Source organism: Ambystoma mexicanum, chromosome 7q (genome assembly GCF_040938575.1).
Source record: "Ambystoma mexicanum isolate Mex_15411 chromosome 7q, UKY_AmexF1_1, whole genome shotgun sequence".
Taxonomy (NCBI): domain Eukaryota; kingdom Metazoa; phylum Chordata; class Amphibia; order Caudata; family Ambystomatidae; genus Ambystoma; species Ambystoma mexicanum.
The window spans coordinates 119,644,262-119,659,814 of NC_090941.1; the positions used below are offsets into that span (position 1 = coordinate 119,644,262).

Here is a 15,553-nt window from a genome sequence, read left to right on the forward strand (position 1 = left end):
AGCAGAGATTTAGCTGGCTCAATTCTACATTTGAAAAGATTAAGTATTTGCAAACAAGTTTGTTTCTTGTCCAAGTGGGAGTGTTGTGCAGTAGGCTGTTGGATCAGTATTCACCAGGCCCATTACTTAAAAATAATGCAAATTGAGCAGGTCTTTTTCGAGGTGGGTTGGGGAATCACCCTGAATTAGATGCCACCCAATCAAATTAAATCTCTATTCGACAAGTATCAGTGCACCTTTTATGTGGAACATTTTTCCTTCCAGGCCCTGTAACAAAACTCCAGATATTTACAATTATGTCGTGCATAATAGAGTTTTACTGCTTTACCGGTCTGTCTTCAAGGGTGCACGTAAGTCTGAGGGTGTACGTGTATCTTTCATAGTAGTAAGTATACTTGTTAGTCTAAACATCTAGGTGCTTTTCAACATCCACTCCAAGTCCAACCTCAAGAAACACTTTATGAATGCACAATGATTTAATTTTTTATGGAATTAAATAAATCAGAATTCATTGACAGCATAACAGTTGTACAGTTTATTTCCTCAACATCAAGCAGTGTGGCATTTGTGAATCAGGACATGTCAGTAATGAAGCCTGAAAAATCGGCAAACGTTTTCACGCTGGGCTGTATAATCAAAAACCATGTAGCTCGCAAGCACTACATAGATACATTTCCCTATACAAATAGATCGAAAATATGCAAAGTCTGAAATATTAAAACATTTGCAATGACCTAAAGATGCCAAGGACAAAATATCAGCACCAGATCAATAAAAAAATAAAATAAAACAAAAAAAGAAATCATATAGCTATTTACACATTTACATGGTGTACTGAGAGGCAGTCATGTCCTGTTTTCTCTTTGAACAAGTTGTCTAGAAGGTATTATTAAGAAGTAGTGTTGTGGTCTCTTGAACAGGTGATCGTGTCCCTTCAGCATTGAGAGTAGCGCAACAAAAAGACACACGGAAGGAAGCAGATGGAATTAGTATTCACAGTTCACATATAATCTCATCACAAACACAGTATTAAAACATACAGTAACACAAACCGCAGTACCGAGAGAAGTCTATATTGAGATGATGCTTGGCGAGAGCCTGTATGGTGCCCTTAACATTATGAAAATTGCAAGTCCCATTTTGTGCAGCAGATACCAGAATGAAGAGCCGAAGGCATGGTCTGGCCTATCATCTACCACCCACACGACACCGAGCTGAATAACCACACCATGTTTAGTTCTTTCTATTTTCTACCAAGTAACATTATAATTATGGCAAGTATGCAAAGTGGGAAACCCCAAATATCCACTGTGAAGAAGTAATGAAACAATCACTATGAACATTCACATAGCACACATTCTACTTGTATGTCTTTGTAGGGACTCCAGGTACGTCACAGTGGGCATGGATTTGCAGATATTCACTGGGGGATGCTCACAAGTTCAGGATACATGCTTGTTTGGAAGCACTTGGAGCATTTCCTTTTCATCGATATGTTGCTCCATCAAGTTTCCAGAAATACATCTGTTGGTTATCAAGCAGGCGATTCATCTATCTATTGGTACAAAGTAACTGTTTTCTGTTTTTCGCTACTCCTTTAACTACATGCCACTTATTGCTCTGGACTAAGCTGGAGGCTTACCCAGTTGAACAGTAGGAGGCCTTGGTCACGCTGACATTCTAATAATGAAACTCACAGACATGGCTTCCGTATAATCCCTAAAATGTGTCATCATATCTTACACTTACTTTACATTCGAAGGATCGTAAATCATAATCAGGAGGGCGGGTAACATAACACGTGTATGTGCAGTAAACGTTACCCAGCATGCAACAATAGTAAAGTATAAATAACTGGATACCAATTAGACTTGGAAGCACAATGTTCTCTAGCCACACAGCATTATACAATATGCCATGGAATACATCTATTGACCAACTTATGTGCTTCACAAGACCTTTACCTAGGCTGAATGAGAGAAAGGATTGCAGGATTAAAGTCTACAACATGAGGTTGCACATAGAATACGCAACAGTTCAACAAGTTGAACTAACAAGCAGCGATAATAATAAATTAGTAGTATACAGAGCTTGAATTAGTGGGGAATACAGTCGTGCATTTAAAATTGAGGTTAAAACTTTAGTGGTTATAGGTTTAGGAGATTCGATTGTATCCCACCACCGCCTGCAATTAGTTATTCCAGTAACACACACACAGCCTCTTAAAGATTCTTCAAAGTCAGTGGTATAAAAACTGAAAACAAATGTAAGTGCCAGTATGCCTGAAGGAGATATTATGCACAATTATGCAGACAGGTGACAATGAAGTAAAAAGGATAGTGTAAAGTGTTTCAGGATCAAGGAGATAATTAAATTGTGTATTTTCCCAACTTGAAAGGAAAATGCCAAAGGAAAATGGACCTTCACTAGAGTCTGAAGAGTGGGAGTGAAAGATTCATGCAGCGACAATGTGTTATGTTAATCAGGGGTTAAACGCAGCAGATAATTGCCATTTTAGTGATCTGCATACAAGGTTTGAGCTGCAGTTGACTCTGGATTTTATTATTCGTGGGTGTAGGAGCCCAGCTCCAATCAGGTTGACTGATTAGCTGTAGTAAATATTTATGTGACAAATGTACAGATAATGAAGGTGCATTGGCGATTATCTAAATTGTTTGTGGTCATTCTGAAATCCTTTGTGGATTTTGCTATTTGGCGGGTCGACCTGCCCTGTCATACCTGATTAAAACTACTATGAGAGCAAGATGAAACCAGGATTTGGCACAAGTTCTCAGAACTGCAGGCCCCAGTGTCAGAGAAATGAATAACAAAGGAACAGATAATAGAAGCTACAAAGAACGGAGATGATAATCAGGGTGCCAAGAAATTCTTCAAACAAATGAAGGAAAAAAGACACTGTGACGAAGTGTAAGAAAGTATTGTGTTGACATTCAAAAATAAACATGGCAGGAATATGAGTAATTTCAAAGCTGAACAAAGAATAGGGGTAAAGAATTTGTGGGCAAAATCTCCACACAACACTAATTTAAGAAAATGTCTTTGGGCTTTTACCTTCAGCATTGTCCATTTAAGGCCAACATTTAATTAATACTTCCCCAAAATACCCTAGTGTCTGGCATAATATCTGCAGTTGTAATCTGAACTTCCTGGGTAGCCAAAGAAAATATACAGGTGGATCATTTAACCAGGCTATATTATTTGCAACAAAAACAATAGGATCTGAAACTTACACAGTAGTAAGATGCATGTTTAAAACGTTGCACCCATTTGGAAGTTTAAAAAAAGGACAATACCTTTGCACCTTCCGTTTCCCATTTTCATTATAGCGGTGGGGAGAGGTGATGTGTTGCACTGGCGCATTTCGCTGTACTGTTTTCTTTGCCACATTAGTGTCCTTGTGTGAAAGCTCGTCAAATGTATTCAGGTTAAAGCTGAAGAGCTCCTCTTAAATATGGACATTTGACATCATTTGATTAAAAAGCCAAGGAACCACAGGATGTATGTTCTACCAGTTCGAAAAGCAAATGTGGAAACAAGAGGAGCAGCTGGCTAATGAGCCTTGTGTTTTTAATAGGGATCAGTTCAAAACTGATGTTTTGAGAACAAATATGATGCAGGCATAAATTGAGTATTCACGTTGCATCTCTAAAGCTCTCCCAGCATGAGTAATAATGTAGATCAAAAACATCCTCAACCAAACCACAATGGTTTTAGGGGTTTGGTGATGAGATTGTAACCGTGGATGTACATCGTTTGTATCTCTGGGTACAAGGGTTCAATTAGAAGGCAAAAGACAATTCCTGTAAGGTGGGCTTCATAAAAATACTTATTTTACAGCTAAAACCAAGGGGCAGAAAACGTGTATCATGCGTGTTAATGGCATTTTCTTCAAGAGGCGGGGAAACATTTCCATAAAAAATACATCTGAAAGCAATCTGTGATGTGGAAAAAAAATTGCTCCAAATAGTAGCTGAACGTCTCAAGAATAAATATTCACCACTCTCCCTCCCCCAGAGAACATTTGTTGTAAAACTCCTTCCTCACTAGGTCACATATCTTGTGACCACACTCATTGTCTTCAACTTTAAATAAAACATATCAAATATAAGCCTACTCCTTCCTAAAAGCAATACTGCAAGGTTTAATCACGATAAATCATTATAATGCACCAATTAATGAAACCTATTCTTTGTAGAGACGCCGTCAGAGGTTTATGGAGAAAGAAAGCAGAGTTTCAAACTCAAGCTCAACATCCAGAATACGGAAAAAGGCAAATGTACATCCAACCAAAACTGAAATAATGTTGCTACTGTAACAGGCATGGTATTTCTGATGCACTTGGACCGCAACATGAGTGTCAGTCCTCTTTTGATTACAGAGTTACCTCCCTAGAGATGTGCAACCACATGTTGGGCACAATGTCAAAATAGTCCGCTTCGGCCCACATGCGCCCCTCATTTGATCCTGTCAAGAGGCAGGCTTTCCGTTAAGCACTTCAGTTGCTCCTCCCCGAGCTTGATCTTGTCCTCCAGCTCTCGCTGCTCAATGATGAGCGCCGACTTCATCTTCACAAAGTGCTCATAGTCGGCCAGGCTTTCGTCGCTCAGGTAGCTGGCGAGAATGTCGTAGACTATGCGTTCCCGCCGGTCCAGGTTCTCTTTCAACTCTTTCGCATCTTCGTGCTGCCTCGTGAGCAACTTCTGCTTTTCCACCAATGTCCGCTGTAAATAAATAGGCAAATACAGACAAATTATCTAATGCACTGAAGTAGCAGAAAATGATGCATCCGTTTATTAGCATCAATTACAAATGCTGAACATGTTCTGCTGCTGAGTGATCATCTAGCAATAACGAGAAGTAGCCCACTGTCAGCATAAACATGGTACTGTATAGCAGGCAGATATCAAGGAGCAGATTTCTGACTGTAAAAAACAAGCATTGGCAAAGCCAACAGTTTGGGCTTTTGTCTAGCAATAGGGTATGCATTTTTTTCAAAGACCAACTTAATGGTACTGACTGGCCATACATTTGAAAAATCTGGTAAATGGTGTTAGTACCTGGGCATATTATGGCAGTCATAGCAAATGCATATCTAATGCCTATATGAGCCAAAATGGTTGGCTTTGCCAATGCTTGCTTTTAACAGGAATTCAGTGCAAGAAACAGGTGCAAGGGCATATTTGTTTATAAACCAAGTGGCTGCAGGCACACTTGGTAAAACTTGTTTATTAACACCAGGGGCTGGATTACACCTGCAAATAAGCCATTACCTTTCAGGAGACTGCTCAGAAATAACAGCACAGACAATGATAGCCCCGGAAGGGGCACGGGGTGCTTTGGGCTGGGCGGTGTAGGAAGTGGTTATGAATGTCCATAAACCATCAATGGGAGGGTACAAATCCAAACACTCCCCCAGGCTGTGAGGCATTTCTCACATCCCATATTCACTTTCTGTGCTTATAGTGCCATCCAATGGCCAAAGCTAAAACAGCCAGTTCCTATCCAGGAAATATCCTCCTCCAGATCATATATTTTTCTTTTCAAGAGCCTTCCCTGCAGTCACTAATCCTACCTTCTCTTTAGAAAGGCAGAAAAACCAATGTGGTCCCAATGCATCTACCACCATCATTTGTAGGTATACTTTGTCTTTTTCCAAAAGCTTGCAAAAGCTTGCAATTGCGACAGAAAGATGAACCAGGCCATGGGAGAGAACGTGGTGATTAGGCCAGTTTGACCCAACATAGTGAAATGGGCAACTCGGTATTAGATTCGGCGGAACAATCGCATAGAAAGCATTTGATCAGTTTCCTCACAGCAACCGAGAAGAAACACGTGAACTAACCCATCAGACGAGAGGCAACTGTGGCTGTTGTCACTTCCCATATTTGTGACATCTTAAGGAAAGGGAGGAGGCGCTTAGTAAGGTCTTGAACCTAATCCACACTTATGACTGAATACAACTACACAGAAATATGTACCCTCTGCTTATATATTTCACTAATTTGCAATCCCTTTGCATATCTTTACCGCTCTGGAGCAGCGTAACATCATCAGGTGCTCAAACTTCAAAACCGTGTTACAGAGTGGACGCAAATTAATAACCTTTGGAAGCATTCCGGACATGCACAAACCACAGGGGTACAAAGAAACAAATGTATGCATCGCCTTGCATGCATGTCTAACACCAGTAGGAGAAAAGTCACGCTTGGGGTGTTGCTAGGTCTGGAAAAGACCAGGGGCTACGCTACTGTCGATACTTGGGGCTAGCTAGCCTTTTGGTTGTAGCTCCTGAGATTCTATCCAGGGTTACAACCAAAAGACCAGGGGCTATAGTCCCCTCGCTCCCCCCCCTATCAACGCCGCTGGTAACGCTTCGGGGTGGTACTTTTCCATGTGCAGCAAGTGCCTCCTTGAATTCCTCATAATGAGCAGCACTGTCCATTCAGATGATCAAAACCACTAGGCATGTTTTATTTGTAATTAGTTGGTTAAGCCATATATGGAAAGAAAAATCTAAATATCTACAAACAGATACATGATTTACTGTATTCCAATTGGAGAATGCATCGAGGGTTGGCGTTTTAGCTTGTCCTCTATGCAAATGGAGGCTGGTGGGTAGGGTAGGTTTCATTTATTTAAATAATTGGGGAGATGACAAGCTTTTGATCTGGAAAGCAATTTAGGGCAAAGCATAGCTCAATGTAATTACTTAAGTAATTTTCTTGCAGTGGGGTTGGTCCAGAAATGTTTGATTAAACTCGAAATATAGGTGTTATCAGCGCATCCTTAATGAGATTGCACAATGGCATTGAAAATCTTCCCATAACACCTCTTCAGGTGGAACCTATCCTAAAACAACATTGTATACTTCATTCATGTTCAAGTGTATATTGCGTGCTGGTTTTTCCAGTTAATTGTTTGATCCTATGGAGAGAGGTTGCTTAAGGAGAAGTTGCATTATTTCTATATCATATGAGGTAGAAACAGGTTAATCTTTTATAGGTTTAGATACTTAAAATCCTTTTAGAAGAACGGAGTTAGATTGGACCAGTGTTGAATTTACTGTTTTTAAGAACAGCCTGTGGCACTGGCATAAGCCCATCAATACAATAATGAGCAGTAAAAAAAAAAATGCAACGTTCTCCATTCCGCTCTTTGCATAGATTTGTAAAGATAAGCTGGCTATGCATGCACATGTTGATGCCTTAGATCTAAAAGAATTTGTGTTTGGTGAGTTGCTAGTATTTCCCTTATAATTTTGCTTTGTAAGTTAAACAAAGAATCCTGTGAGAAATATTTTATCGATGGGACGCAAATTCAGTGTTATAAGAAGGGGGAAATGTGATTGTTTCTTTAATTTACATACGAGTCTGGGGGCAGTCAGGCATTTCTGGGCTCACTTCAACTAGTTCCTTTCTCTTGGAAAACCCCAGGTGTGAGGTGATGTTCATTAAGAGCCGAAGCTGAAGTTCGCTTTTTTGCAAATTGCACCAACATATGGCTCAAATGAGATAGTGAAGTCAAGGAAGGATGACTTTCAGGTTCTGGGCCTAAGTGTTAGTAACTCTTGGATGGCCTAGCGCTCAGGACCATGGAATGGCAAAGCCATTGGGTTTTTGTGCACAAACAGAATGATTTCAGATTTGTTACTATTGTGACAGATACTATTCTTCGACAACCTGTTAAAAAACAGATTAATGTTGTTCTGGGTCGTAGTACTGAGGATGTGGGGCTCTGGGTCAATATGGATGAGGAGCTGGATATCACCAGCATAACACTGATATGTATATTCAAAGAAATCCATTCTCATTCACGTAAGGATTTAAGAACCATGGCAATAGTTCAGATCCCAGAAGTTTGTCAAAGGATCGTGAGGAAAATTTGGAAACATAATGTCCCGTTTCCACTTGCAGGGATAATCTTTCAGGTAAGAATCAAACCATTTGGGTGCCAAGACTCCTGCAGCAAAGTATTTCTGCAGACAGAGGATGATGTCATGGTCAACCATATTGTAGGCTGTTCAAAGACTGAACATAAGTAAGATTGACTATTTGAGTTAGGAGACTGGAGAAAAAGCTCCTTGGAGTTGACCAGGTTGGTGTGTGAGGGGTCTGAAATGTGAGGCGGTCTATGTTGTGTGGTTTTCTCAACATATGCCATTTTATTAGCATATTAGGTTGGATGAACGCCTCACTATCCCTACCCTAACAAGGATTTCCCTGCCTAAAATAAACTAAAGGAAACGCTCTAACAAAGGATATCCATTCCTCACGCTTAAACATACAACAAAAACAAGGAAATACATAGCAGTTAAAAACAATAATGATAAAGTAACCACAGCCTCTGTTCAGAACGTGAACAAAAACCCCTTCCCCAGGTTTTTAAATGCGATCCTGATTCACAGTTCAAGAAAAGAACACAAGGAAATCCTGATTGGCAACCAAGTGCCAATATAGTCTAATGTAAGTTCAACTTGTCAACAGAAAGTTCCAACACATAGATTATAAGATTCCTCTTCTTTTCTAAACAGGTTTTCAGTTCCTCAATAGCACCAATGTTTATATTCGTCAGAATGATTTGCCACTTGAACTATTCCTCAATAGCAACAATGTTTATTTCCACTTCAACAACTCCAAGAAGTATAACTTCTCCACTACAGCCTTGCGTGGCTTTTCCTTCGGAACTACTAAAATAAACAATGTCTCTGGAGAAGGGGTACATGGTGGTCCTAACCAACTTTCACTGACCTGCTTCCGTGCCAGGCCTACAATCTCCAAAGTTTCTCCATTCGGCTATGGTCCCATGCTCAGCTCAACAGCTTTTCACAACATTGCTTTTTATATTCAATGTCAACTGACAAGAGATTATACCGGCGTCACAGCATTCAACAACTGACAGCTTCAAGACTCTCAACACCTTTTCAAGGGAAGACAAGATTCACATTGATGCTTTTCAACACTTTTCTGTAAATGACGTTCCTGTCCTCCTGGACACTTGTCCCCAGAAGGGTAATGTTTTTGCCACTCTTGTTTTCCCACTTGACAATCAACCCAAGACTGACAGGGATAGGCTCTCCTTTTGCCTCTCCCCTGGTTTTGGCAAACTGTGGGTATCCCAACATGCACCAGACGTTGTATATAATATGGACACTTAGTTCCAGTTTACTAGTTTACAAGCCCCCTTCTGCTGTTTGTAATATTGGCCAGATTGAGTTTGTCTTATTTCCAGCCTCTCTTGGCTTAGGCAATGTTCACTGACATCAATCTTAATAAAGTTGCCCCCACCATTGGTTGGGGTTTCCAGAAACTCCCACTTTCAAGATCAGTCATTTGGCCATTGTTCATTCGGTCTTAGCTGGTTTTCCATGGCTGGATATGCACCAATAGCTTGGGAACCACTTTTACTCTTCTGAAAGTGCTGCTTCTGTTCTTTAGGAAATGTTTGGTATTCTACATCAGCGTATTAATTATTTTTGTTCACACATGAGTGCAACTCTGCACTCGTTCTGCTACTACGCGAGTGCCTCTCACTCTCACACCTGCTTCCCGCCTGAGAGCAGGGACAGAGTGCTATGGAGTCACGCACCAGCCTCAATGTGCGCCTCTGTTCCCCTCGTGTTCCACAGGACTTCTGCTGCTCCAGGATGCAGCAAGACTCTCCGATAAGCCTGCCGTCGTTTACACCAATTCCGATTAGAGCGCCACTTGCTGCAAAAGCCGGCTGGTGCGTGCCAGCCACCACAGGCGTCCTTGAGGCTTATAGGTGCATGCCAGCCCCCCGAAACAGCCCCCTGCATGCTTCCCGCTGCACAGTCTCTGCAAAACGGGTCACAAAAAGGAAAAGCCTTCCTTCTGCACGCTTCCCGCTGCACGACCTCTGTACGCCAGGTTTCTGGGGATACAGACGCTCTCAGGACCGGCAGCTGGAATCTGCCCTGCAATGGTCCCGGCATCTTCTCTTTCCTCCAGCTTCTGTCTGGGCTGCCAACTTGAACCATATGCTTTCTGCTTCCGACTTCATCTGCTCTTCACTAGCAGAGCCGACTCCTTCTCTATGGTCTGCAACTGAGGGGTCCTTTTAAGCCTCTCAGTCTCCCTCAGGTGTGGGTCATCTACACTAATGAACTGACCAATCCTGCCACATTGTGCCTCTTCAGCCCTCTTCCACATCCAAGTACTTAGTGATTTCTGGGACTTGAAGCCCCTAAGAAAAAAGGTGTTCTTACTTCTGTTGTCCCACTTTCAAACCCCATTTTGTTCCATGTAACATTCTTTGAAGGAACTTTATAAGGATAAGTCATTAACCCTGATTTTGCTTTTACTGCCTCCTTGCGTGTAAGGGAGGTTCTTAGCTTTAGAGGTCTCCTCAACTTTTGATAGATCTTGGTTTCTTTCCAAGTACAGGAGTGCATCAGGGAGTTCACCCCTATTTGTATGGATATCTTGTGGGCCAACCGGATGTTTGTTACAACAAGCCATTACAGACTTTGGCATTGCTGAATCATCCTCTATAGAGGATGGTGATTACCATGTCTAAACCCACGGATTCCTCTCACTTCCCTGGGCCCTTTCTACTCCTATGTTATCCTCCCGCAGAACACAACCCCCAAGGTCAGGTTCAGCAAGCATCTGCCTTTCCCTGGCCACCTGGCAGGAGACTTTAGGCAGGGAATTAGTGAGTGATCCATAGGATTTATCACAGGTGTCAGTGCTGGTCTGAAACCAGATTGATGATTATGCATGAGGTTGGGCTTTCTCAGAGTACTGGTGGATTTGTGAAATAGTTATTGTTTCCATGTTTTTTCATTCAAATATGAGTTTCGCAATTGGTCCATGGTAAGCTGATATGGTAGGGCCGACACCAAACGTTTTCAATTTAAGTGTGATGTGCACTTTTCAGGTTGGTTCTGAACATATCCAAGGAGAATGATGCATTACAGGGGCTAAAAATTTAAGGGGCCATGTTGATCCTATATTGTTTTAGGAAGGGTACTAGGCAAGGGTCAACATGTCAACCCGATTCTTTTAAGTTTCTAGAAGTGCGATAATCTCTTCGATGTCAGTTGGTTTGAAGGTATTAATGTGGGGCGTTTCCCATGGTTCCTGCATGGGAGAACTCTGGGGATTGTCGGGATGGCATTTTAAGGTCTTTAATGTTTTGGTGTAGAATGTTGTCATTTCATTCTCAGTGTCTTGAGGTGGGTCTGGTGATGTAATCAGGCCATCATAACATGATTTCTGGAAGATTCGAATAACTTGGAGGTGTTCTTGGGGTCTTTCAAAAATAGAGTTTTGTAATGTTTCTTGGAAGAGGCTTAATGCACTCAGATACATCTGGTGGGGTCTGCGTCAGGCCAATCTGTCCTCATCTCGTAGAGAGGTTTGCTAGTTTCTTTCAAGCTTGCAACCTTTTTGTAATGCAACTAGGTTGCTGTTAAAACATTGGTTGGTAAAATCAGCGGTGGTTTTGCAGTGGTTGTTTTTTGGTAGGGGGTAGGCGGTCCAGGGCTTTAGTAATCACTCTGAAGATTTTCCAGGATAATCTGGGAGGATTGCAATGTTGATCTCAGATTAGCCTCTGCAAAGGAGACAGGATGAATCTCATTTAGATGTGTATAAGTGAATGCTGCACATAGTTTGGGGTGTGTCTTGGTGGATACAAAACACCTGGCTATGGAGCAGAATAAACAAACGGTTGGACATCAGGTCAGAAGTATGGCCAGCTGAGTATTTTCTCTGGGACCTCACTCAATCTTTTGTTGGTGGGGTCCAGTATCTAGAAGTTGAAGTCTCCCAAGATTATATTCTGAGAAGAGTCATGTCATGGAGGGCGTTTAAGAAATATATCCATTCATTCAGGAAATGTTGTCATAACCCAGACAACTATACGTTGTCACTAGCAAGATGTGGTGTGTGGGTTAGGGTTGGATTTCTACCCACACGTGTTCAAAGAGGAGGTAGGAGTTTGTTTGGCACAGTTGGTGGGGGTACTGCTTTGTTTAAAGCAAGAGATACTCCACCACCTCCCTTTTTTCTCCTGTTCTTGTAGGCAAGTCTTGGGGTAATCGGAATTAAGGATATGACTGTATTGTCAGAAAATCAGGATTCACTGATGCTCATAATAGAGAGTTTAGACAATGTAAGGCTATGAAAGATGTTTTATACATTATGGATTACGGAGCGTACACTTTTTAGAGTCAGCTGAAGTGAGTTTTGGTTAACGGACAGAAACCGTGGCACGTCATCGGACAATGTGGATTGATCTACACATGGACAGACTGCCAGGTCAGGGATATGGGCCTACCCAGGGTGTTGGGGAGAACTAATAAGGTCTGGTGTGTGCTTCTTGGTTTTGGGCCAGAGAGGCATTGCTGGGTTCCAGCAATCAATGAGGCTACTAGTGATGAAGTGGTAGGAAAAGAATAATGGAATGGTCTGTAGCGTGAAAGGGCATTGAGGTGTGTCCAATGTTGTAAGAAGCATGCACAGTTACATGGGTTTTATTTCAAGGTAGTGAGAGAGGGAGACATTCTTTGCTCGAATCAAGAGTGTTACACTATTATAGAGTCAGACACGATCCTGAGGATATCTAGGGAAAAAGGTACCCTACACTACGAGGAAAACAGAATACACATCTACCCAGACTTTTTGGCCAATGTTCAAACACAGAGGAGATCCTATGAGCTGGTCAAAGACAGCTCAGGCTGCGTCACATCACCTATGCCCTCATCTTCCCGCCGAAGATGAGAATCCAACATGGGGGCACGGTGCACTTTTTTGAGAATCCTACTGAAGCCATGGCATACATTGAGGCCTCCATCCCCTTACCCCCCAGAGACAGTGCAATGGTTCAAAACATGCAACCACGACCAGGCGAGCAGAGAAATGGCTCCGCCAATTGAGAGGGATTCAAACTTATATCCTTTACAATGTTTAATGTCTAAAGCAAGGAAGGGTGGCCCTGATTAATAGTTGGGGTTGTGAGCCTCTGTTGATGGCATCCATGTGACTGCAACGAGTGACCCTCAGGAGAATTCCACAAGTTATGGTAAAAGGGGATACATCATCGTGTTGGGGTTGATGGTGCGGGTGGGGCAAGAAGAATGATTACCCCTGGCACTTTGCCAGGTCTTGTTGGGGATGTTAAAATTTCTAAATCAGGGAGTTATGTGGCAGCGGATGCCGCACATTGGATGGGAGCACACCGATACATGGGATATAGAGCAAGTTCAGTTATGGCTATGACACGGGCTGATGGGGGGCTGATGATTAAACTGCTATCCTGGAATATCCGAGGTCTCAACAACCCAGTAAAAGCCGGGAAAATCGCAGCTTTCGTGACTAGACATAACCCTCTGATCATTCTTATACAAGAAACACATGCGCTTAACAATGTTAACACTAGCTTTCTTCCACGCTGGGGACCCCTTAGATATTTTACAGAATACTCAGCCCAGGCTAGGGGAGTGCTCAGGCTGATTCATCCAAAACTGTGCTTCCGATACCTCTCTAGCAAGGTAGACGCTCAGGGTAGATATGTATTGGTTTGGGGGGAGGTGGCCGACGACAAGTGGTGATAGTTAATACCTATGGACCTAATATCGATGACCCAGACATTGATTGCACAATACTAGATATGTTGACGACATCCAGAGACGCACAAGTAATTTGAGGAGGAGATTTCAATACAATTCTTGATGTATCCTTGGACCGCTCTTCGGCGGCTCCCCAGCCGCCCTCGTCTTGAAACAGATAATGGAACAATCAGGCATAGCAGATATATGGCGTGAATTACATCCACAAGAAAAGAGGTTCACCTACTATTCATCCGTACATGATTCATACTCACGTATAGATTACTGTCTTATTAGCTCATCCCTTTCAGATGCAACATCCGGCTGTGAGATACATCCCCCGCACCTTCTCAGACCACTCCCCCAATAAAACTTACCCTTACTTTACACGGCACTGCCTACTAGACGCTGGAGGATACCCCCTACAATACTTAGAGATCCCAACGTCTGCGAGGCTCTCCACATTGAAACTGAAGAGTTCTTTGAATTGAATAAGGGGTCGGTAGGCAGCTATACCACTCTGTGGGAGGCATTCAAGGTCTGGGTCCGTGGTGTCCTCTTGGCAAAGTGCACAGGGATACTGAAGTCTGTTAGAAGGGAACTAAATATAGCCGAAATAAAACTAGATATGCTTGAAACTGAATACAGAACCACACACAACAAGAAGACTGTCTGATATACATATAACGCTGAATGAATTTAATAAACTTGCCGACAGAGAAGTCCTATATATGACCACCCCAGCCCAGGCCCACAGATCTGGGGAAAGCAACAAAGCAGGCAAGTTCTTAGCTAATATGCTTAAGGCCGAGCGTTACCATGCCCCCCATCTCCACCATCCAGACGACTCGGGGGACGATAGTGAACCGGGAGCAAGATATCAATACCACATTTGCTGACTTCTACACATCCCTGTACCACAATATGAAATCCAAGGAATAAATAACTAGTTACCTAGATAACCTAGATCTTCCAACTCTGACACCCATCACACGCAATAAACTAGATGTGCCCATCACACTTGAGGAAATCACCAATGCAAATAAGGCACTACCCTCTGGCAGGAACCATGGCTCAGATGGCCGGGGAGCCGAACTAAACAAAGAATTCCATGACAAACTGGCCCCTGTGCTGCTGAGGGTTTGGGAGGAGGCAATGGATTATGGCACTCTCCCGGAATCTATGCGCAAGGCGGTTATCACGGTCCTTCTTAAGCCTTGTCGCCCTGCGCAGGACATGGCCTCTTATAGACCCCATTCCCTGATAAATACGGATGCAAAGATTTTTGCCAAGGTCCTTGCCACAATACTCTTACCGGATATGCCCATTCTAGTCCACCCCGACCAGGCTGGCTTTATTCCAACTCGATCCACAGCTTTGAACCTAAGACGCCTCTTGGGTGTGATGGCACAGATAGACCACAAGGCTAATGCAGCCGTCTCAGCATTAGATGCCGAAAAAGCTTTCGACTCGGTCTCCTAGTCCTACCTTTTCCTGGTCTTGGAGCAGTTCGGGTTAGGCTGATATTTCACTAAGAGCGTTCGCCTACTGTACACGAAACCGATAGCCAAAGTCCTTAGAAACAGCACCATGTCGCCCACATTCATGTTACACAGAGGTACCCGACAGGGATGCCCCCTTCACTCCCATCCTGTTTGCACTCACCATAGAACCAATGGCAGAATACATACGGAAGAACCATTCCCACTGAGGACTCAGGATGATGGGACTCCCGCAGATTATATCCCTGTACGCTGATGATACATTGTTGTACATCCGCAACCCGCAAGAGAACATGGAACCCATCATGACTGATATACACACGTTCTCTGACTACTCTGGGTACAGGATCAATGTGTCAAAATCCGAGTTGTTCCCACTGACCCCTGGCGCCGGTGATCTATCTGGAATAAGTGGGTTTAAATGGACCCCACACAGGTTCGCTACCTAGGAATAATG

The 15,553-nt window shown here is 42.8% G+C and overlaps 1 protein-coding gene across 6 annotated transcripts in view; it reads right to left on the bottom strand.

Annotated features, from left to right (window-relative positions):
- Nucleotides 1-520: 520 nt before the first annotated feature.
- The window catches only part of SHROOM2 (shroom family member 2), a 982,778-nt gene continuing 967,745 nt past the window's right edge, over nt 521-15,553 (bottom strand). For all 6 annotated transcript variants that reach the window (XM_069639121.1, XM_069639118.1, XM_069639117.1 and 3 more), the window contains one exon: nt 521-4,742. In XM_069639121.1, coding sequence (XP_069495222.1) covers nt 4,476-4,742 — 267 coding nt within the window. In that variant the 3' untranslated portion in view covers nt 521-4,475. The remainder of the gene's footprint in view (nt 4,743-15,553) is intronic.